General features: G+C 35.0%; 1 protein-coding gene across 2 annotated transcripts; it reads right to left on the minus strand.

The window, feature by feature from the left end:
• Positions 1-1,704: 1,704 nt before the first annotated feature.
• On the minus strand, positions 1,705-22,218 carry LOC143445776 (uncharacterized). Of its 2 annotated transcripts, XM_076945090.1 has the most exons (18): positions 21,807-22,213; positions 20,901-21,014; positions 19,378-19,755; positions 15,069-15,257; positions 11,569-11,726; positions 11,361-11,493; positions 8,441-8,740; positions 8,036-8,299; positions 7,296-7,412; positions 6,590-6,675; positions 5,559-5,805; positions 5,289-5,345; positions 5,016-5,059; positions 4,855-4,903; positions 4,593-4,639; positions 4,479-4,512; positions 4,182-4,327; positions 1,705-4,087 (listed from the first exon to the last, which is right to left on the minus strand). In XM_076945090.1, the coding sequence occupies exons 2-18, from the start codon at positions 20,941-20,943 to the stop codon at positions 4,007-4,009; spliced, it is 2,373 nt and encodes a 790-aa protein (XP_076801205.1). In that variant the 5' UTR covers positions 20,944-21,014; positions 21,807-22,213; the 3' UTR covers positions 1,705-4,006. The 2 variants fall into 2 exon arrangements, with proteins under 2 accessions (XP_076801205.1, XP_076801206.1); XM_076945091.1 differs by lacking the exons at positions 8,036-8,299; positions 8,441-8,740 and having other exon boundaries at positions 21,807-22,218.
• Positions 22,219-24,818: the final 2,600 nt, after the last annotated feature.

Below are 24,818 nucleotides of genomic sequence, written 5' to 3' on the forward strand. Positions count from 1 at the left end.
TGGTAGACACATGGTTCCTTGCATTTGTAAGCATTTCGGCCGAACATAGCATGATAATAGCATACAGGTGGTTGGTTATGCTGTTGCGCAACTGGTCTGTTGAAGTGACTACTTCCAGCCCTACGTCCGTCCTGGGCAGGACGAAAAGCTGGACGAAATGTTGCTTGGTGCGCAAACGGAACTCTCTGACGAAAATTTGTATGACCTGCATGGTCCTGCGTATGTCGATATCTTTGTGGTGCACGATAAGACGGATTTGAACGGTACACGTTATCTGCTGCTGAACCTCTTGTATCGTTTTGTCTTTGATTTAGAGCAGTAGTAAGTTGAGTAATACGTTGTTCAAAATTGTCATTAATAAGCATTTGCGTAGCATCCGCCCGTGGAGGTTGATGAACCCTTGTTTTAGCGTCTAATTTGCCTTCTGTCGTTTCCGCAAACATGTGTGGGTTAGATACTTGCAAAATGTTATCTGCTCTATCCGCCAATTCACTCAAAGTTAATTCTGGTGAAGCCGCTAAAATTTTGCGAACATCCGCTGGAAGTCTATCGAGTAAAAGCTTTTTGAGAAGCGTTTCCACCATCGGATCAATTTGACCATGTTGATTAAGTGTATTTCGCATATCGCGCAGCAAATCACTAGGACGCCTAGTCGTGCTGTTTATGTCCGTATCAGACAATAACTTGTTCAAGCGCAAAGCTTCACTGGCCATAAACTGCTTGATTAACTCATGTTTCAGATGTTGATACGGTGCTTCGGCGTTTGGTTGCAAAATTACATGGTTGACACGATCTATATGCCCAGAATCCAAAGCCGAAATAACATGTAAGAATTTTGAACGTTCGGATATAATGTTATGTTCGACAAAGATGTTTTCAACCACAGACACCCAGGCAAAAATATTCTTAGGCCAAAGCTTAGGTATATTCAGCGACGATCCTGAGGCGCGTACACCTCTATCGACTGGTAATCCATCGGAAGCGAAGCTACCACGTGGCGGGACTACGAACGTCGACATGACGGGGTTTTGTCTGCTCGATGTCGATGGAGAAACTGTCAGTTCACTCAAAACCGAAGTAACGACATTTGAATCCGGCAACCGACTTATACTACTATCGGGTACAGTTACTTGGGAGGTTACAGTAGCGAAAGTTTCCGTTGTAGGGTTAGACATTATACTGGTTCTAGATGTAGGACTTGTTTCTATAAGCGACTTTACAAAATTTTGGGTAGGCGTCGGTCGCGTTGTCCTATTAAAGATAGGCGATAACGTAGGTTTGTTTTTAGTCGAGCGCAAATTATACTTAGAGCTGAAAATTGGTAGAAACGATGCCATAAACTAACAATAAATGAATAGAAAATTACTACGGTAATGAAAGAATAATAAGAAAGACATTACCGTGAAGTTAAGCAATTCGATATATATATCCCAAGTACAGCCAACGTCGCAGAGTAGTAATAATCCGAGTTCGTTGTGGCCTTGAACTTCTCGTCTTGCTGCTTGCTCGTCAGAGGTGCGTTTTCTTCTCCTTGTTGTAGAAGAAAGTCGGGGTCACCATTTATGGGATTTATGGTGTGGTAATGGTTTTGGGATGGCCTAAGCCAAACCCAGTCTTTCAGTTTTATTGTCTGACTCCTATGATTGTCTTTGACTCCGTTGCGTTTTACTGTCTCATTTGCTTCTTAAATCAACACCAACTTCATAAAATTTAGTTGTTATATTGTCCGAATCAGTTGTATCGAATTAGCAATATTTACACCATGATCCCACTTTCTTAATAATTCAGTAATAACTTCAATTTTACAGAACAAGGGAAATAACTCAGAGAAGAGAGAATTTCCCAAGAGAGCGATTTAAATCCAACACTTGTTTTATATCCTAAAATATTGACCAATGAGCTTTTAGCCAATCAGCCCATAATCACGTGTGTTCCAATTTAAGCCTTTTTCTCACAAAGCATTCAAACCGCTTTACACCATTACAAAAAAAACCACTTGACACACTTACTATATCACATATTGGTTTGAAACTACGCTTGTGATTAAAGATACTAGAACAATACCTGCTACCATAAACCACGTGTCGCATATTACACCACGAAAACAAGGTACTTGAAACACTTCAAACTTTACGCCGTAAAACAACGCTACTTGAAATACTGCAACTACCGTCAGCACGCTACAAGCTTTGCACATTATTATCTGCCTGGAGAAAAATCAAACTTTATGCAATGCCAATATATATAATTATTGCAATTATGAAATTGTCCGAACGCCACATGACTCTGTCTGCCGCTGGTTGGTTATAGGCTTATAGCAGAAGGATGTGGTCGACTCATACTTCGAAGGTTGTGAAAAGTCGTACATTGACTGATCTTGCAGCTTTCAACCAGCGGCATTTAGATTCAACCATTTAGAAAAAAACTCTTAAATGCTTTATTACATACGACTTAAACTATTCAAAAACTTGACAAAGTGGACGAACTCTTCGGTATATGTTATTTAAACAAGGTCGCCACTTAGGTCTAGGACTAACCTTATTTTTGCAAAACCTTATTGCGTCACAACTTAAATTCTTCAGAAGATAATTTCGCAGCAATTTAAACAATCAATAATGAAAAAACTTACTGAATGAATGAACTTACTGACATAAAAGCAATCAAACTAAGTTCAATTAAAAGTGATTTATAGCTTTAATTCATAAAAATTAATCTCTTTATGCAATGATTGCACGCAGTGTTTTGGGGGACCGAAACGGTCCCCCAAATTTCTCCAGCGGTTTCCCAAAATTTGGACTTGCAACTACAGGCTATTTTTTGGTATTTAAATGAAACACTTGCGGTCTCTTAAAACTACTTAGCGGTCACCCAAACCAAACCTTAAAAAAAACCCTGATTGCACGTAATACTTGAATATTAAAATGAAATTATGTTGATGAAAACTGCATCGGCCATTACTTCGATATTAATCATAGAGAGCATAAACAAAAGCATAATTCTAAACGGTCTTACATCACAATATAAAACTCAAACTATTAATTACTAATTAACAGACGGAAAAATGGAAAAAGTTGTTAAGTACAATGGCGCTATAGCGATAAACGCGACCGCTACAAACACGGAAAAGATAAAATGAAATAACCTGCCCACATGTGGCGCAAGATTTCACAACACCAGTAAAAAAACGTCCAAAATACAATGTAAGTGCTATCTCCTTATTTGGCAATCATTTTGTTGTGATCGATTGGGGTGATAAATATTGGGAATATTAAATAATCGATAATTAATAATCGATCAATTAATTGGGAATATTAAAGATTGGGGTGATAAATAGGTAGTGTGATCGATTTATGATCAGATTGAATCACACGTCGTATCATAGACACCTTAAATAGAGTATTTATTAAATATCTATTTAAGGTGTCTATGCGTCGTATGCACGTTGGAATGTTAAGTTTAAAAACGTATTTCTGCATTCTTTATCTATTACATCACAATACATTGATGGTACCAGGCCAAGTAAGATAGCGGTTTCCGACCTGGCGTTTAAGAGTGGATTCGGAAAGATGCCAATATTAGAAATAATCGCTGTTACAAAATTTCTACGATTTGTTTAAGCAAAATAAGATTTTCATGTTTTGACAATAATATTTGAGTAAAAATGCATGAGGTGAAATGCATGAAGTATTCTGCATAACGCGAGTACAAACTATGTTGAACATAAAAGTACTCGCTGATTGAAAACATTCAGGATAAAACAGAAACAGTTCACAGGATGAACTTCATAGTCCACAACTGCACTGTAGTAATTTAAAAACCAAACAATGAAAGATAAAGGGGTAAAAGAAAAAACAATTAATGCAGCATATATCGAAAAAAATTGCCAAGAATTTATGTTACGAAAATTACCGATTTTAAAAATAAAAAACCTCTATATAAGCTATCTATGACACAACAAACAAGATACAGAAATAATAGAAGTATGCAAGCTTTTGTAAATCAAGTTTTAAGAGTTGTTGATTTCATCATAAGGACCTTCAACATTTTCATATCTTCTTGAGCCGTTCTGTTGTCCATGATTGCGAACCTAAATATAATAGAAATATACTTTTGAAATCATATTTTTTCTTCAGGTTTGATTTTTATGAATTAGTTCAACGACTTCAGTTTAATTTTCTAACCTCAGTATGAGCACGTGGAGCAGTGATGACGTCATCATAAGCACCTTCTATGTTCTCATATCTTTTGGAACTACTTGTTGCATTTCCTTGATTGTTCGACTCAGCATTGGATTCCTCCCCATTCACGACAACGTAACCTGCGTTGACTGTGTAATGAAGTGTTGAGTTGGGCAAGTTTTACTTTTGTTTGATTTTATTTCTATGTTACAGGATTTTTTACCTCCTCAATAAACATCATACTGTGGTATTAACCACTTATTTGTATAACTCATAAAAATTGTAAATAAGATAAGTTACCAGTTTCCAGCTGAGAATTTGAAGCTCTGTTTCTCTGCAAAATTGAAACAAATTAAGATTCAAGCAGCTGGAACCAATGCTGCTGCGTTACATTTAAAATAAAACAGAAATTACCAAGTGACCAGTTGTGCTTCCATTAACTGCAAGATATCCATTTTCATCTGCAGATTTACAAACACAAAAAATAGTTCATAATTCTTACAAAAACAGTCATGAAGATTTTCAAGCTCATAAATCTATGCAATGATACTGTTTACTCTCCTGATTTGAATAGATGACAATAGTTCATTTGAAAATTATAATCAATCGACAAAGTTTTCTGTTACTTAATAATTCTGGGGAGCATTCAGTCAAAGCAAATATTATGAAGTCATACCTTCAGCTGGACCAACTACTTCATAATTCCTTTGGTTATCTGAGCTTATCTGTGATCATTTACAATTTTAGTTTAATTTCAGAACAAATGCAAGCCTTTTACTATATAATAAATTGTTACAATATGCATTTCCATTATCATATGCAAAAATTTTTGATTACTTGGGCTGAATCATTGGCAGTAACATCAATGTAACCAAGTTGATCTGGAAAAATAAACAATGTCTATATGCAACATGAGCATATGCATATATACGAGCAAATAAAAACATAGCTGCCTAAGTTAACTAGATTTAAATACAAATAAAAACACGAACAAATCAGAAAATTGTGATTAAATAGCTTTGAAAAACAATGAACATATTTGACACCATTTCATAAAAACATATTTAAAGTTATTTGAAGCAACAAATGTGGACTAAAGCATAATGGCACCTGTCAATGTGCGGTTGCCACTGCCAGTTGGATACATTTCATTAGGCCGACTTCCATCTGCGTACATAGCGAGAATACAGTAAAAAGAATTTGTAAACTTATGCAAAAAACTTTTCCAAATATTTTCCAAACAACATCTTACATTTAAGATAGCCACAAACTACAGATGGAGACAAAAAAGCAATACTAGAATATAAATATAACAACCTAAGCTCCTATTAAGTCAGTTTAAACAAAGACAATCAAACAAATGCAAGAAAATAAACCAACTTTTCTTCTGAGATCCATTTCTCCATCTATAAACACCATAACCAGCTGCACATACAATGACCGCCACAACACCAGCAATAATCCCAGCAATTGCACCAGTGGAGAGACCAGGAGTGCCAGGTGGTTCCCCATTGCCATCTGTATTGTCCACAACTTCAATGTCAAAGTATAAAACACTATTCAGGAATAAACCGCTGCTTGAAGATTTCACGGTGAGCTCGTATCTTCCATTGTCTGAATTTTCTACCTGGAAAAATGTTATTGTCTTAATTGTGTCAATATCAATCACATCAACCACGACTTGGAGTTAATTTTTGTGTATGTCTGAATGATATTTTGTTTTCATGATAACATAGTCTTGTGGAAACTGCGAGCCACTGATGACCTGGAATTATGGTTTTGAATAACTTGTGTCTCTACTGTACAAGCCAGCTGATTTGGCTTCAAATGTATCTAGCTGGACAAAAAATGAAAACAACCGTCAAATGGCAGTGGCATGAACAAAGAAAGTAACTGCTATTTTATGGTGTTTAACATATATTGTCAAGTAGGGTTTAATATCCAAGCTTCTTGAAAACTTTCCAATTATTAGTTTCTTGCATGTATGTACTGTTTACAGCTAATAGGTTATACTTGTGTAAAAGGTTATACCTAAATACATGTGTCAACAACAAGGGTTATAAACAGTAGCGACAACTAAATGTGTAATCTACAAATTTCAGTACGGAATCCCTGCTTATAAAAATGAGCATAAAATCCGGAAAGATTGCGAAGTGAGTATCACTGTTAGCAAAATCGATTCATTTCATTACAGGCAAATGCAATATTTTATAATGAATCGCCTGGGTTTGGATGGGCCAACACAAACGACCTTCAAACTTACAGACTTACGCAATATGAATGCTATTGCTTCTCATTATGCAAAAGATTTAAAAATTAGTAGATAATTTATATATATACTTGCCAGCATGGAACTTACTGAAACAAGTTAAAATTTAAACAACTTTGTGCAATATAATTCAATTACTTACATTTTTGCGGTTGAATGTGAAAGTTTGTTCGCCTTGATCTCCAGTTGGTGTTATAGTCATTGAATCATCACTTGCCACTGTTTGTTCTAGTAAATAAATTGCTGTAAATAATTCTATCAATACATAAAACCGTTGTCAACAACGCACCATCCATGGGCTGGATTACCTAACAAATGCATTAATAGATGTCACTAATACATAATTTTCAAGGTTATCAAAACTTCAACACCAACTGCCTGGCAAAGCTAATATTGTGTGTTGTGCAACATAGGACACAGAGATACAAAGTAGCAAAGGTAAATGTGAAACAAAAAAGCTAATATTGTGGGTTGCTGGCAACTAAACGAACAATTATCTTATCCTCCAGTAGCAATGCTGGAGTCTGATAAATCAGTCAATAAATATTTATCTTATTTTAGAAATGGTAAGTCATAAATGTTTGTATTGGACTGCAATTAACTGACGCAGCTGGATTGATCATGTGATTACAAAATTTAAATAATAGGCAACTACAAATTTAAATGAAATTTTAAATCATAATTTTGAATCTAATGTTCTTTAATGCATCATATACCAAAAAGCGCAAGATTAAGAATTCAAAAAAAAATACAAAACACGCAAGATTTTAATATAACACTGCAAAAATATCTATTTGAAATTCACACTTGCCAAAATATTAAAAAGAATAACAAATAGCGTAACTCACCATCTTTGCTTAATGATACAAACTGGGAATTTGGATTTGAAAAAAACATAACATAGCAGATTCCAGTTTCATTCAAATTCCAATTACAAATTGGAATCTCATCCTGTGTTGCAGCGTCTAGAAACATAATTTTCATTATATAAGATTATTGAAAATGAAAAGCATAAGCCAAGTTGTATGTTCTAAGATCATTCTTAAATCGTTTTCATAGTCTATTGAATTTTTGACCAGTAGCACATTAAAGTGCAGATTGTTTTGTTGTACAAAGTTTGAAATTTCTGCATAAATGGCTAAAACATGCATTCTTAAGAATCATTCTTTATTGCTACCTTTACACGCAGATTATTACAACCATGCAAATGTGAGTATTTTAATTGTTTAAACAGAAGTAACTGAAGCTATTTATGAAGCAAGCAAGTAGCAAGTAAATACACAAGTTTGTGAATACACAAGTACATTGAACATTGATTAATTACTATTGCAGTGGGTGGTAAAGCATACATAAACATAGGACAACTTGCACAACAAACATAAAACAACATACATTAAGACACACATATATATATGAGCAGCTATGTGTACTATACCAAATTATTGTAATAATGGGCTCATTTCATTGATGTTGGCAACTAAACCTCCAATGGAATGCCATGCAGATGTTTTACTCATCAAAGAAAGAAATATGAAGTCACGCAAAATAAATGGCAACCTACTGCATACCATTAAAACTTCTCACTTACATAGAACATCAAGATATATTGATGCGCTGTAATTTCCAAAGCTATCCATGCTTGTGCAGGAATAATTCCCAGTATCAGAAGGTTTCAATGTCAAGTCAAATGACTGTTCACTGCCGATATTATTACTTTCATGAAAAAAGTAAAATGAGGTTTTTAGCTCATCACTGAAGCCAATGCTGCATGAAAAAGTAACATTTTGGCCAAGATATGATGTCGCATTGTTGTCAGTCACATTAGCCCCATCCACATTGAAGTGAAGAATACCTGGACCAAATCTTCAGGTTAATGCTACTACTGCATAATGAAGTGCAATTCTTACAGTAGTTTTTAACTTTTGAAACCAACTGTATGCCTAATCTTGGTGAAATATACTACAGTGCAACCAAAGCAAGAAAATACACTCACGTTGTGCTGGAACCACAGTGATGGTTTGATTGTCGCTTGACCTGGAACCAACTATATTTCCAGCAGTGCAAGAGACCAGACTTGATTGATCAAGATTATAACTTATGCTGCAACCACTGACTGAGCTGACTGTGTTTGACTGAGTCATATGAAATGTGAAGTTACAGTTTGCAGGTGGATTTGCTTCACTATATATGCACTGCATGGTGAGATTTTCATCTGATCTTAAAAGATATCCATTCTCTGCAGGTATTGTGAAGTCAGTAAGCACTGCTTTGATGTTAACTGTGTCAGGTACATCTAGTTGAAAAAAGATCAAATGGCAAAATTTCAAATATGTAACAGACTGAAAAGTGTGCTATGACCAAGTAAGGCAAGTGAGCTAAACCAGAGTACAAGTACCAAGCCATTGCAATAACACAGGGATGATGTTTGGTTTTAATAACAAAGTGCGTTTTGAACACCCTTTTCCCTGGCTGAGTATAAAAAGAACCAACTGGGTGCGACTCTCACCAAGCTATTATTGCATTGGAGATTACCAAGTGCAGTTGCAAATCCTGATTAAACATTATATACAGAGGGAACCTTATGTAGCCTATACTTGAGGCACATTTTCTCAAATCTGATAGTTACTTATTCTCAAATTCTCGTTTCATTTGGTCCTACGTGTAACCAAATCAAAAAAACTGCCTAAAAGCAAATCTTCAATGTGCTACCTATGCAGAAATGACAAAGCAGGAAGAAATTACCCGTTAAAACCCAATTCTAGTTTCACAGTGATACCTACTGGTACATAGCAAGCATTAAAACAGTAAAAAATATATAAACCATATTACAAAGTGTGTCCAAAAAGTATCTTGACCTATTCCCACCAAAGCAATGCTGCAGGAACTAAGTGTCACTGCTAGGAAGTCATTTGACCATTTCTATGGAAACTTGTTGACATCAACCTCTCCTTCATGCTCTAGATATAGAATTGTAATACACACTTGCCAGTTTTAAGTTGACCTCAGTTGCTACATCATATGAAGATTTTACACCTTTGTGAAAGTAAAGCTGAAAAAACTTAGAACCATAATTTTTGAAAACAAATTTCTGAAAATTGATGATAGGTTTATGGTTTATGGTTCAGAAACTAAATCCCAGTATCTTCAACACAACCATTCAGCACAACTTGGCCAAAAATCCATGACAGTGAAAGGAAAGTTTAAAGTGCTTTTGGCTGCTATGATATCGTTCATACATTTAAGTTTTCACCATGTGGGAGGAAAAAAATTGTTTATTATAAAAAAATACCAGACTCGACAATCAATAACTTTGTCTAACAATTACTGTAAGATTGATGATTGATAATATCATCCAATTCTACTGCAAATGATTTTATTGTATTATATATTTGGTTGTATTATAACCTGACGATAAATTGCTTAACCTAATTACAGGTCTTCAACAATGAGCATGATGCACAACAATGTGACGTGAGCAGTTGCACATAAAACAATTCCAATTAAAATCTGTATATTTTCACTCCGATGAAGAATTGAAGAACATTCCAAAACACGTTTGTTATTTTGTTTTGTAAATATACATATTTCTGCACTTATTGCGCTGATTGCAACATTTTGGTGTAGTAATTGTAAGTGCACAATTGATAGTTTCAATTATGAATCACATTTACATTTATGACAATTACACCCAGCCCTAATCTAACCTACCTGGTCGTGAACAGTACACTACCTGTTTCACATACATCTTTCCATGCAAACTAGGCACTGCATGACTTTTAGCTTTGCAGTAAGTACAAAACCAAGCTACATTTCCAAAACAAATTGGCAATGTGTTCCTGAGCAGGTATTTCTAGCAATAGTAAAGCCACCAGAAAAAGTGTGTTAACTACTAAGCGACAATACATTATTCAAGTCGCTGTTGTATCTATCGAATTAAACGAGGTAAAACCCATAATTTTTGAAAAATATGCCAAGTGAGGATTATTCATTGAAACTAACTACATTTTTTCTTTCAACAAGTGACTTGCTGTTGCCACCGGGGCATTTAAAATCCCGTTCTACTGAAACATCACAGCGCACACAGGCAAGGCATGGAAAACACTTTGTAAATATTTAATTAACGTCTTTTGTAATCACTTTGTACTTTTTACCTTATGCGCTTTCTTTGCGATAACCAACTTGCAAACGGTATGTTTTGAGAAACTATCAATCAGTTTCAAAATGAAGTAAAAACACTTGACTCAAAAGATTCTGAATTAACTAAGAGATCAATTTGCTTTAATGTGAAAATCCAGAAAGCTTATTCGAATTCCAACAAACATTCCTTTGCTCTTTTATTCACATTTTTGTAATTTCTATGCACCTAGCATTGTTTTTGATCTAGGTCATGTTTCTAGGTCAGCTTTGCATTTTGCATCGCATTATCGGCAAAACATTGAAGTTGGCAATGCTCTTCTAATTACACTTAGTTAATTATGTTGCAAAAAGCATATTTTGACTTAGCAATAATGAGCATCTGGAATGTTAGTTTACTTACAGCCTTCTTCTTACGATGAGATGTTTATATGCTAAAATTTAATGCGGAATAACATCAGGTAGTATCGATCGCCATAGCTGTTTTTATACGCAGTTGTTTAACTTTTTCCAAATAATATCTTACACTCTCTAGTTGAAACAAACAAATTAGTGACAAATTATTCACCATCAAAATTATCAAATTAATAAAAATGTGATAAAATATTATTGTCATTACTATTAATTACTTCCATGTTTGGGTTTAAAAGTAACTTGTGGGGCCTCAGATTTGAAAACAAAGAAGACTCCTTACTGGCCATTAAATGCGACTACAAGATAGTGCAAGAACACTACACAACACCACAAAGGCACGATAAACGTTTTGTTGCCATACTCACAAAGGACATTCAAAGTATATTCTGACGATCTTCCGCTTGCAGGATAGAGATCAGTGTAAGGAGTAACAGCCTGACATGAGACTACTTTGTTGTTGTCAGTTCTTTGTAATGTGAACAATATAAATGGCTCTCCCTTGGTGAGTGAAAACAAATCATTTTTTGAACAATCAGAAATGCATTCAATCAACACAAACTTTGACCATTTTACCTGATTCATAGGGTTACGATTTCCTCCAATATAGAATCGAGAAGTATCTCCAGCAGGAATGACATCATCGTAATTACAAGCCAGAGTCAAATCATTTCCTTCAACCACAGTCAGTTTATTGCCATCAATTGAACTGCTTGCAAGTGTCACTGATGGTGCTGTTTGAAATGAATGGTATTTAGAAGAAGTATTTTGAAAAAGCACCAGTAAAGTTGCCTATGTAGAATAAAACAAAAGAAATCTTTGTAAAATAACAAAAAAGCAAATACGTACTAAGCTATAATATCAGGATGATGTGCCAGCTTAGCCCAACCCAACCAATTTGACGAAAAAACCTCTTAATTTGACCAAAGTCCAGTTTACTGTATTGCAAATCAATTTTTGAATTTTATTTTCTTTTTCCTCATTGATTTTATCGAAAATAAAAAAGATGATGCCGGCCTTATCACAGCACAAATTCCAATTATTTTTATATTATATTGTGGCAAGAAACACAAGAATAAAGAAAACTCTGCAGCTATGATGTCACTGTAAATGACATCATGGTACTGCTCTCATTACACTGGTCAACACAGTTTGTGCCGGAAATATTCCTTCGCTTTAGAGGTATTTTTGGGGAGCTGAATCTAAAAACAAGGTAGTTTTTTCCCAACTGGCTCTTGTTTTTGAGGTATTTTAATGTTTTGGATTAAAAATGGTGAAAAATGGTATAAATTGTCAATATGGATTTCTAAAAATGTATCATGATGTACAGCACTCAAAGGGCTTTTTGATATGATTTTGTTTCATTCCTGCATTATTATGTCCAAACCATGAAACTTATGTTGCGATATCGCCATACGTAGGTCACATTCAGTTCATAAAACACTCTTATTGTGGTCTAAAAGTAATTGCTGTTGAGTCAAAGTGGCCCAGCAAAAGAAAGCTTGCCCACATCTGTTATACAGAGGCACTACATACACTACAAAGATCCATGGAATGTTAATGAAAAGTAGCAATGAAAAACATGATAAAATTAGTTCTTTATGAATGACAGCTTGTATGACTTTCTTCTGCAGTGGACATCAGGACAACCATGTTTGAGGCTCCGGCAGTAACTTCTCATCATGTGTTGGTCCCACCTTCCTAGGTCATTTTCTTCCTAGGTAACTATCTTCCTTTATAATCTAGTGATGCTTCTAACCTTTCTCTTTGCAGATAAATCACATCACAGTTACAATCTTGGCAGTGATGCCAAGAAATGAGCAGGAATGCTTTCAGACTGCAGCAATGGTCACCTCACCGATGTCAAGCCAGGATACTCCCCTTTTTTGTTACAATTAAAACCTGTTAACATCACTATGCAATAATAACAGTCATCGTTGTGACTTTGTGGTTTTCTCAACACCATATAGGCACCCCAAAGATCAAGCTTTTTTTCCATTTTGCAGCAACCTCAACGCCTTTGCACAGGTTTTGCATAACTAGCCTTGGCCACTAAGGTTTACTCTTGAAGTAGGGAAGAACACCTGCTTGACAACTTTCGTGACATGTTTTCTTTGCTTTAGCGCTGTATGTTCACCAAAGATGTAACAAAATTAGTCAGGATTTTTGCTGATGCTACACTGTAGCAGGATTCGTAAACTGACTGGCTACTCATAAGTTATTAAACTATTGTCAAGTACTTCACCTACAGTAGCTCTGAAACTGAGACCTATATGATCCACAGTACAAAAAGTTGGAATGGAGTTTATCAAACTTTCTTTGGATTATCGAACAATTACGATTGTTTTAAACATAAAATATCTTGTAGCAAATCATTTGTATCCGTGAAGTGAAGGTATCCTTCGGGATACAGAGGTTACCTGTCAAACCGGTATCGTACTGGTTGCCGTGGTTGGGCTATAGGAAGTCACCTACCAAGCTATTGGCAGGTAGAGCAATCTATACAGCTGCAACAGATACATACGTGATATACAGTAAGTATCGATATATTTATGAGTTTGCGAATGTCTCTGATTACCTATGACATCACAAGTGCCTTGATATACATCACTATTAAGGCCAATTTTGCAATTTTAATTTGCGTATACTTACCTAACCAAGAATTAATTTTCAAAATTATTTTACCGGAATATTGAGTCAGCAGTGTTCTTTCATATCAGATCATTTTGTTTTTGGACTTACTCCTCACTCTAATGTGAGTGATGGAAGTTTCAAACCACATGATTCCATACCAATAATAAATTATAGATATTCTAAATGCAAGCTATTTCTGGCACAAGATCACAGCAAAGTTTTAAATTTTATCTTGGACTTGGATTTCAAAACGAAATGTTTCAATCCATTTCAAGATAATACAAACATCACAGGCATTGCACCAATTACAGCTAATTGTTTACTATCATTAAATTTGCTTTGTGATCGCAGGCTTTGATATGTTGTACAATAGCAACTTTACTTCAATCAAGACTTTATATAAATGGTTATTTACCTCAAGTATGCTTCCAGGTTAAATGAGACAGAGATACTTTAACATTGCTGTATAGCCAAGAACAGCACTGTTTGAAAAGAAAAGCACTGAAAAGCACTGTATCAGATTAAAATGAGTCTAACAAGCCTATTATAACATTTAGGATCTTTTCAATTCATATTTTGTTAATCTCAAGTTGCAAAATAAGCGATTTAAGCAATTTTACTATAAGACATTTATTTAAGAGCTCTTAGGGGGTGTACACCGACCTATAACTTCTAAGTACAGTAGCAGTATGGATACAAGAAGCAAAATAAAGCTTGTGATCTACCAGACTAATAAATAGGGGCAAGCTCTTTCACTAGTAAAAAAATCATTTTATAAAAAATCATTATATAGTAGCATCCACTGATTAAAGAGATGTTTGCAAGATTTTGCCTTACATAGATTTTTAAAACCTATTTAAACCAATCAGAAGGCTGCTTGATTATTGTTAATTTTTAGCTTGGAAATTACCTAGCAATTGGCTCATTGCATCATTGCAAGTTTTTTCCAAGCGGTGCACGCGCTACCTGCACTATAGGCAATGATGTCTATGAATTGGCGCATTTTAACCTACTGAGTCACGTGCAGATTTTAGATAAAAATTGGTATCATAACGAGTGAAATGTATGTTGTTAGCCATAAAAATCCACATTTAAATTTTGTTCAATGTAATGTGGGCTTGAGATTTGCCAATACAATCATATTCCTATTACAGTTTTCGATTTAATTAAATAGAAGATGTCCAAAACCTTCCCTTGGGTCAACCTGTGTGTAAGAAACTATATCTTATTGTTTTTTTCCTTCTGTTACGTAAAATACTTTCCCAGTTTCTGTTGATGTCCTTAAAGCTGGCAAAATGCTTTTTTCAAGCAGGTGACAACAGTAATAACTACAAAATTAACAAAAACAGCATTTCACTACAATTAGATGCCCAAAGATTGTTATTTCACCTGACCGACATTGCAATTCATTCTGACCACAACAAATTCAAGCAAATACTCACCCATCCAACATTGTAAATTATCCTGGCCACTCCACTTGGCATTCACTAAGCATGTTGTATCACTAGATGGCAGTGCAGTTCCATTGGAGTAAAACAAATCTCCTGACGGACAACTGAACATTCCACTGGCTTGGTATGTTTGAGATGATGACGTAATCACAACATCATAAGGAAGAGATGGTGGACAATCTGTATTGATTTTAATGGATTCTTAAATATGAATGGTCATTTTTATTAATACTAACCATTAATCACTTCATACATATGACTAATTAATCTTGACTGAGATCTGAATCTAATCAAAGAAATGCCTAAAATCAGAAATAATAACTATCACACAAACTAAAAAGTTCAATATATAATTATTATTTATACAATTTATATTTTTTATTATGTTCTTTTGCAACCGATGACACATGAGGCAGTGGTTATTGAGTATATCTGTATTTAATTTCAGACTGATTATATTGTTGCAACAAAACCACCATCACAAAACCTTCTCTACAATCGATTGTTTGTTTTTTGCTTGTGACCAAGCTAGTAAACCTTTGCGATGTCATGCAACATATGTTCTGGGCATTGTGGAGTTGAAATTGTTGCACGACACACTTTTTCACAACAACAAGAAAACTAGGTTCATAGCTGCACATGGCATTTCTCATGTGTATGAACGCAAAAAAGCAACTGCTTTGTCTGTATTTCTATAACTGGTGTGATCAAACATCATTCTTAGCAAGCAAAAGAAAATGATAGCTTGGGAAACACGAAAGGCTTTTGACAGATGCCTTTTATCACAATGTTAACCATGCTTCAACAGATGAAACCGTATGACAAGTGATAACAGTGATGGGAAGTACAGAGTGTTGCTCTATGATAGAATCAGTATCGGAACCAATATTGATGAGGCAAGGAAGGATTATTTCCCTATTAAGGAAGGTCCATAGATCTCATACCTCCCACATCGTCAGCATCACTGCAACATGTAAAGAGGGCAGTAACGAGGGCGGCTTACCAGACTGGTTACAACGGGTGATAATCGTTGGTTCCATTTGTTTTATCACCATCTCCAAATAACTGGGGCTGGGTACATCAAAGTGTTGCCAAAAGCTATTGAGATGTGGTTGCAATATGACAAAGACTGTAAATGTTTTAAAGAGAAATGCTTTATACTGTGAAAGCAAGGAGTTAAAACGTGATCATGCTTAATAATTTCTTAAAACATTCTTTAATGAAGACTTCATTCATTCTACAATAAAGTCTGGTCTTTCTCTTTGAAAAGGTGTGCTAGGAAACCCAAATTCCATTCAAAAATTCATATCACAAGAAAGATAATACTTTTTCATCATATTAAACATTTTCATTCCATATGCTTTAGAACATATAATAGTTTAGCTTACGTGAGTCGTCATGATAAAAACTTAAAATTACCACGATACCTAAAATATTTAAAATGGGTCTTTACCTTTTTTGAAAATTAGATTTGGTGTTAACTTCGCGTGAAATTTCATGATTTTACCACAAAACCAACTGTTTTTACATAAATCTAATGGACTACTGAGATGAGTAGGGGAGACCGAGGACAAATTGGACAATTTTTTGAAAGTAATATTTAAAAAAAATTAGGCGTGAAGTCTCTAAAAGCTTTTTTTGCTGCAAACAGTGCAGAAAATAACAGGCTTTGCAGAAAATATGTTTGTATTGTTTGCTACAGGAATCCGAAAGTCGTTATAAAAAGCATTATATGTGCAGTCTTCAACTGTCCGAAGTCATCCCGATACTAGGGTGACTTTGGTCATACTTGGGATCATCTCAGAGAGAATAAGTCATGTAGGGATTTTTCGTTTATTTAACGAATTAAAGAAATTAAAATCAGCAAAATACCAAGAGCGTTTTATAACTATAGCACATTAGTGCATGTTGTAACACAAAAGGTTAATGGGAAGTCTTAGAGCGGCCATTTGCCTTTAGATCCTCCCACTCGTTTAGGGTTTGGCAACACCAAGGCAATCGGTGTACTTTCCACAGCGTGGATATCTTCCACTTGCGATTCAACAAATGAATTATTATGAACTTCAGGGTTCTTTTTACAAAATTTTACGTTGAGATCTTTTTCCTCTCCTTCATGATTGAAGTATTCAAAACGAACTACTTCCCCAATATAAAACACCGCTTTTTACAGGATACCTTGGAGAAAATGGCTGAAGAATCCCCAACCATGTGCCAAAAGGTAAATACAACAAATATGGCAATATGGCTGCCTTATAAACTTATGGTCAAATTTATCATTTTCGTATCAAAATACTGCTTTATAGTCAGTCTCAACCAATAAAAAGTTTATTTTGGGTAATTGCACGAGAATTTTAAAAACTCAATTTCGCTGATAAATTAACTTTTTCGATTTTTTATTTTCTAAGCAAACCAGACATGCTTGCAAACTTTATGTCGACTCGTAATGGAGGTATAAAGCATTGGAAAAAATGATTTAACAATACTCCACTGTGATGTAAAATGCCTTATCAGAGGTATCTCTTATCTCTCCTACACATTAACCACAATAAAACATATTGGAATTGTACCTCATAAGTTACCAGACAAACCTTTTGATGAATTCCAATTAACCACATCAGCCCTAGCCCAGCGACATGTGAATATTTTCTATAAAGAAATAGGAGCCGAAGTCGGGTGCGTAGAGCGCTTTTTTCACGCCATGGAGTTTTGGCATTTGAAAACGCCCTGACAATTGCAGCCAAAGCAGTTTAAAGTAAAACAGTACGCTATTTACCAAGAGTTTTCATAGAAACTTTCCCATTATTGGCGAAGATAACAATGTTGGGGTTTCAAGTAATTACTACTTTACTGTTGGCTTCTTTACTGTTGGATGGTGATATGAAAAATACTCGAATTACTTCCACTAAACTTAGATCATATTTGATTCAGAAATTTACAGAGTAAAAATATTAATTCAAGGCTGATTAATTAGTAATGAAAGCCAGTGAAATAATTTGTTCCCAAATTAAAAGTTATAATACAATTGTAACGCAAGATTAAAGTAGTGTAAAAAGTGAATACAGAAAGTGAATGAGAAAGGTTCACGAGTGTATCAAGCCTGGATTGGAATATAGAAAAAATAGCGTAGCCTAAAGAAAGTGAAAAGCTCATACACTCAGGAAAGGGTAATAGTTTGACCACATACCACATTGGTTTCGCATTTTATTGTAAATAAATATTTGCAACTGTAATACACTTGGACAATAGTCAAATCAAATCAAATCGACCACTGGTGCTCGGCATAGCAGATCTTCTGTAAAACTAATTTGACGTTTTCATACTCTTCTTTCAGTTTTGTTGAATGAGCAATTGGCAGAGATGCTTAGCAGTTGCCATTGTGCCACAGAATACTTTTAAACTTCTGATAGAGCTGTCTATAAACAATCGCCAGTTTTCCGGTTTGTAGTCTAGGACTTCCATTTTGAGGAGAAGTCCAGGTATATCATTGCAATATATAAGGTCTGCATCTTGACAGAAGAAAGGTAGAAGTTCCTCTTCTCTAGCCCAGTACGCTGTTATCTTTGCATCCGCCTTTAGACAGTTCTTCCCCTTTCAGTCTAAAACCTCAGATGCTTCTTTTGGTATGTTAAGGTCTCTGATAAGATCATTAAGCTTCTTTTGTGTGAACTGTTCGGGAGTGGAAGAGCTTTCTTCGTAATCGCTAAAACTGTCACCACTTGCTTCACTATGTTTCAGTTCATGCTTTTCCTCAATATCTGTTTCTTGCAAATCTGGCAGTAATGTAAACACAGGTACGGGATTGCTTTTGCAGTGCTCAACCAGTCGCCTTGCTGATTCAAAGTTAGGGTACTACCATGTACTCCTCTTGTAGCGATTGAAACCTCTGAGATTCACCATACAAAAATAACAGTCATTGTGATGGTTTTGCTGCTCTCTCCATACCATAGGCACTTCGAATTTCAAGCTTTTCTTCTTTCCATTTTTCTCAGGCTCTCTATACAGGTTTTACAGATCTTATGAGGAGCCCAAGGCTTATATTGGTTGCCAAGCTTCACTGCAAAATATGCTTGCTATACTTGCTTGGCAAAATCAGTGATGTTTTTTCTTTGAATCTCAGCAGTATAAGTCTTACAGTATATCTCAGACTCAGTATATCTCAAAAATAGGTAAGATAACGAATTATGGCAACAATCATGCATGATGTGTCCATTATGGCTACAGTTTGACTTCTGGCTATGCCAGCTTCCAATGCAGTCTCAGTATTTAAATTTTAGTCTTATACATAAATTTTAAAACTTACTTTGCACTGTTCTAGTGATGGGTCCTGGTGTGTCGGTGGCAATTATACATCTCACTTCAATATTTATATTCCCAGCAACAAGTGGTTGAGTGATTGTCAGTATTGTTATTGTGTGATTTGTTCCATCAATTGTTTGTTCAGTGCAAGTGATGCTGTCATATGTGCCTGGTGCTGGAAAATCACATCCAAATGCTCCTGAGTAAAAAGAAGCACCACCTCCACTGTCCAACTCTCCTCCATAGAACCAAAAACATGAATCAGTATTTGATGTTGGAGTTGGAAACTGAGCAGTTACAATGAGATTGTTGAAACCAGTTGCCAGTGGATTGTATGGAGGAGCAGTGCTGATTGTTGTGGTTGCTGCTGCTCTCAAAACACCTGGTTAATATTATTTCGCAAAGTTAGGATTTCTCGCTATTTCATTTCTTAACATGGCTTTAACCGTACTTCATTTAAAACTTTATTTTAGCTGCTGGTTTACTTAAGTAATTTACTTTACGAAGCAGGGTAGGGTTTAGTGGAGGGTGCGATTAACCCCCGACTCAAACAGTCAGGAGTAGCTCAGTTCAAAAGATAAAGGTGATTGCCTGCCTTGAATGGCTCCGTGCAAGGATGGGTTTAAAGGGAGAGGCAAGTCCAAAAACAAATTGGCTTTAAATCAAAGAACAATTTCCAGTAAATATACTGGTGAAAGGATTTTTAATAATGTGTAGTGGTTAAACAATTATTGCCAAAATTGTGCCACAAATTTGGCTTCCTATTATGGTGGAGAAGAGGTGATTACGACATTACAATCTAAAAACAATATGCTTGAAGACTGCAGATTGTATTAGGTATGATAAGCTAGCTAACTCATTTGGGATTGAATACGTTTCCATGGATAGGTGATTAGTAGCAAGTAATGTTTATTTTCATTGTAAGAATGTCACAGACGACAGTACATAAATTTGTAAAGCATTTTGTTTTTACTGCAGTTACCAGTACCGGACTATGATAAAGCCAGCAACACAGAAGTGTAGGATAACTTTTACATTAACCAGTATTCTAGTAACTTGAGTACTAACCAGTAACTTGGTTATTTGTCGACAACAGGAAACATTTTATCCATACTTGATCCAAATACCCAAATCATACCTATTGTTTCTTTTACTGTGGCTTAACAAAAACCGCCATCTTCATCTATTCGTGTTTTTTGCCACTTATTTATGATAATAACTACTTAACCACTACATATTATTAACAATCCATGGTCCAATATATTTCCCGATAACTATTTTTTGAATTATAGCCAACTTATTTATGGACTTGCCTTCACTTTAAAGGTTTAACTCCAATACTCCCTTGTATCACAACCAAACTATCCTTAAAATTTACCACGATTACAGTATATAACAGGCTATTTAGCAACGTTAAACGATTGTATAAGATACTCTTTAGCGATGTTGCAAACAAACAAATTCTCATAAAAAAAACCTCCTAGACAAGGCAACAATTTCAACAAACATGCAAACAAATGCACAAACCATATATTATCAGCAGACAATGAAGATCCAATTCCAACTTCATGGCTTCTCCTTTAGATGGACAACTTTGTTATAAGCAGATATTAAGTTCTTGATTTTTAGTGGTTCTTAAAACTTAAAATACACAGAAGTTATTCAATAATGAACTGCTATAATAACAATATATAAGCCTATATATAAAATTTAATCTAAAAAATTGGATTATGGAAAACTACTAAAAATAATGTGGTACACTAAACAAAAATACCAAACTGAAAACATTTTGCTTGGAAACAAAACATAATTCTCTTAAATAGTAGGCCTACTGTCTGCAAAACTCCTGAATGGTAGCTATTTACAAAATTTCCATACATCTTGTTAATTAGGTCAATGATCATAAAGTCGTGATGATCAATTGTTATATAATTTTAACATTGAGCCTTAGAGCAGGTCATGCTCACTCATGCTTTGTACTTTCTGGAAACATTCTTGCTCATAATTATTTTGTCATGGTGGTTGATAAAGAAAAGAATTTGTACTTTTCTAGACTCTTTCATTTATTCAAAGTCCTAGAATGAACTAAGTAATAAACAGAGGTGGGCAGTCGGTACTTTAAAAGTACCGTCAATAACGATAAAGGTATTGCAAAAAATTAAATAAAAAATGTAAAATAATGCAAATAAAATTTAAAAAACATACTACACAAAACCTTAAAGTAATCATTTTAAAAGTAACAAGCATCGGGACTGACTTATATTTCTTGAAAAAAGTAATTCGGTGCTATTTTCTAAAAATACCAACAGTACCGATATTGGTACTCAAAAAGTATTGCAGTACAGTAATTTGGTACTATAGTACAGCTGTATGGCCCACTTTTGCAAATAAAGACTAATGTATGCTTGTATGGCAAAATGCAAGTTTACTTACCAGTCCTATAGAGATGATACATTAGCTATGAGGTCAGTCTTTAGAAAAAACAATCTTCAACCTCATTCAACATCCTGCTCTGTAACAAAAATGACAACAACCAACAAGTTGACATCTGAAAAATTAGGTGTTTGTTGTAATATCCGTCGAAAGTGTTAGCCTTGCCCCATAGCGGAAAGTGTAGTACCTGCACGCATGAGATTCAATTCAAATTCAAAGTGTGCGCCAAACTTTTTCATTTTTACGCCGATTTATTACAAATAAACAAAGAAAAAATTTTTGTTTGAAGGTTAAATTATAATTAAATAAAACTAAGAATTGAAGTTTCAGTGCACGCCATCATGTCTTTGCACGAACGAGTTCTCGTTCAAAATTTCCGTACTTTCTAGTCGGGGCCTAACCTGCCCCACCTCAAAGTTTAACATTCTGACCATTTTCCACTGAGCATTGAGCCCAAAGTATTGACTTGGAAAAAAACATTTAACTTGGGAATTCTCTTAAAGCGGAAAAAGTTGAAAACCCAACAACCTAACCAAGTATGGTCGTACACTACATGTTATAAAGTGTGCAACTATTTCTGAAGAAAGCATAAACAACTTTTCAAAACAATACAACTGGAAAATTCTTTAGAAAACGTTTGCTGATGTCTTACTTACAAGAAAATCAAACAAAACACATTTCACTGTTTCACAGCGCTATCAATCGAAGGTTTTGGCTTGAGTAAAATCCCCTAATATAAAACTATTTTTTGTTAAGTGGAGTTTTAAGCTTTTGAACGTAGTAAGGACATAAAATGTTCAAAAACAAATTTTTGCCTAATTGGTTTTGGGTGATACGAAATGTGTTTAGTTTATGTAAAATAAAGGAGCAATGAGCATATTATACAAATTTAGACAATTTAAAGCTTTTCTACGTCACCAATCACCATTCAGAATAAGAAAATGAAAATTGTTATGCTCGAGTGATTTTGATCCTATAGGCCAGCAAGCCTGATGAGCTTTTTTCCACAATTTGGAAGAAGAGACCCTCTCTTTCATATTCTGAATGATGAGTTAAAGATCTACCATTTTGGATAGGTCCAACATAGACACATGCTAATTTATATTTAACACATTTGTAACAATTAAACTTGATTAATTGAGGTTTTTGCTTAAAATATGACGAGGTAAGTTGTTGGGTTGCTCTGGTAAGTAGATCTGACTCCTGACTCCAAAAGGCTGCTGCTACAGTAATACGTCATCCTCACTCATATATTAAATAAGTTATAACCTTCTGAGCTCAACACTTCAATGACATCACAGTCGAATCGCAGAAACAGTAGAAAAGAGAACGGCAAACTAACATGCAGTGAGAACAAATTTATCGGTTTTACACGGGAAGTGGCTTGAGGGCGCCAACCAGCGACAAAATAAGAAGTACTTAATGGCCGTTACAGAAAGTTCAGCTTTTTCGTTTGCGAACTGCGTTGAGCTTAGTCAGTTACGAAGCTAGGCTAATAAGTTGTTCCAGCTACAAAATTGACGTTGGTCTTGCAAAACAAAATGATAAAACAAATGTTTTATTTTTCTTGGCTTTTTACATACTGAAAGATTTTTTTGAACTGAAACTGAAAGTTTAGCGAATTATTATCATTATTGTCTGAAAGATAAACTGTTCACCAAAACCACTGAACACAAGCAAGTGTCGCTAGGGCTTGCCAAATACCAGCATTACAACGGCCACTAAGCATCGAACATGAACCGTATTGACCCAAACTAAATTCTCTAAACACTAAACAACTAAACAACGTCACTGTCTCCACATACATAGAAGCGAACAACTTACTGCAAACCACTTTTATTTTAAATGCCGTTTATATATGTTGACCAAATTTGCAGACCTATGTTTTGAATAGGTTCTACCTTCTTGTGCAAACAAGGTGTCAGCATTCAGTTGTCGAGCCAATATCAGTCATAACTTATACAATGCATGAAAGCACGATGAAAGCTACTATACGATGTTTCACAACAAAATGTTCTGAAATACTGGAAAACTGAAAGATTAATGATTATTTGATTGATTAAAATACTAAATGAAATCCGTTTTACATTCCTACGGCATCTAAGTATTTGCTACAAGCAGTTGAGAACTATTTGAAAATCCTTCATTTACCAACAATCACCAACAAAGATTGCCAACAAATCTTATCATTCATTCACCAAGCTACCTTCGTTTGTTTTGCTTCTTTGAATGATTTGTAACATGACTAATTGAGCCAGATAGCTATCACGCGTTTCAGCTCTGAGACAATCTTCGCTTATATTTGATCACTTCCTTGTATGATATCTCTGTTTGTTTCCGCCTACACCACCTACGGTTAAACTACACATCTGCACTTACATTGGCGTCTTTAATAATAATAGTTTAACGATGTAAAATATACGAAAAAGCAAAATATTAAAAGGACAACCAAACGAAAATTTTTGATCATTTGCTAAGATCATAAATTATTTCCTTTTCACGCTGAATATGTCATTTTATAACTATAGTGTGGCCGTTATTGTTTGAGCCAAATGTTTTTGACAATTTGTATTAAACATCTTGGCAGTAATCTTGCAATTAGTTTGTCATGTGCGGTATGAAACGTGCAGGCAGTGGACTTGGCATGGTACATGTTGCACTCAGTGACTCAGACATGACATGGTTCCTGGTTTGGTCGTAGAGTTTGCCACTCCCCACTTATGTCGAGTTGAACGATCTGAGGTTGGCAAGTTATTGTATATTGTGTTATCGATTAGCTTGAACAAAGAGCTATTTTTTAGCCCGAGCGACTTTCAAGAGACGCCGATTTATTGTCTACAGCGCCTATTATAAATCGTCAGACCGCTGCTTTAAATATCCAAATGTATTTATTGCTCCAATATACTAGAAAGTTAAATTAAATTGATAGTAGAACGATATTGTTTCAAATCAGAGCATGTGAGCTTCTGAACATGCTTTCAATCACGGAGTGAAATAAAAATATCCGCTCAT

The sequence above is a fragment of the Clavelina lepadiformis genome, chromosome 2 (genome assembly GCF_947623445.1).
Source record: "Clavelina lepadiformis chromosome 2, kaClaLepa1.1, whole genome shotgun sequence".
NCBI classification, from domain to species: Eukaryota; Metazoa; Chordata; class Ascidiacea; order Aplousobranchia; family Clavelinidae; genus Clavelina; species Clavelina lepadiformis.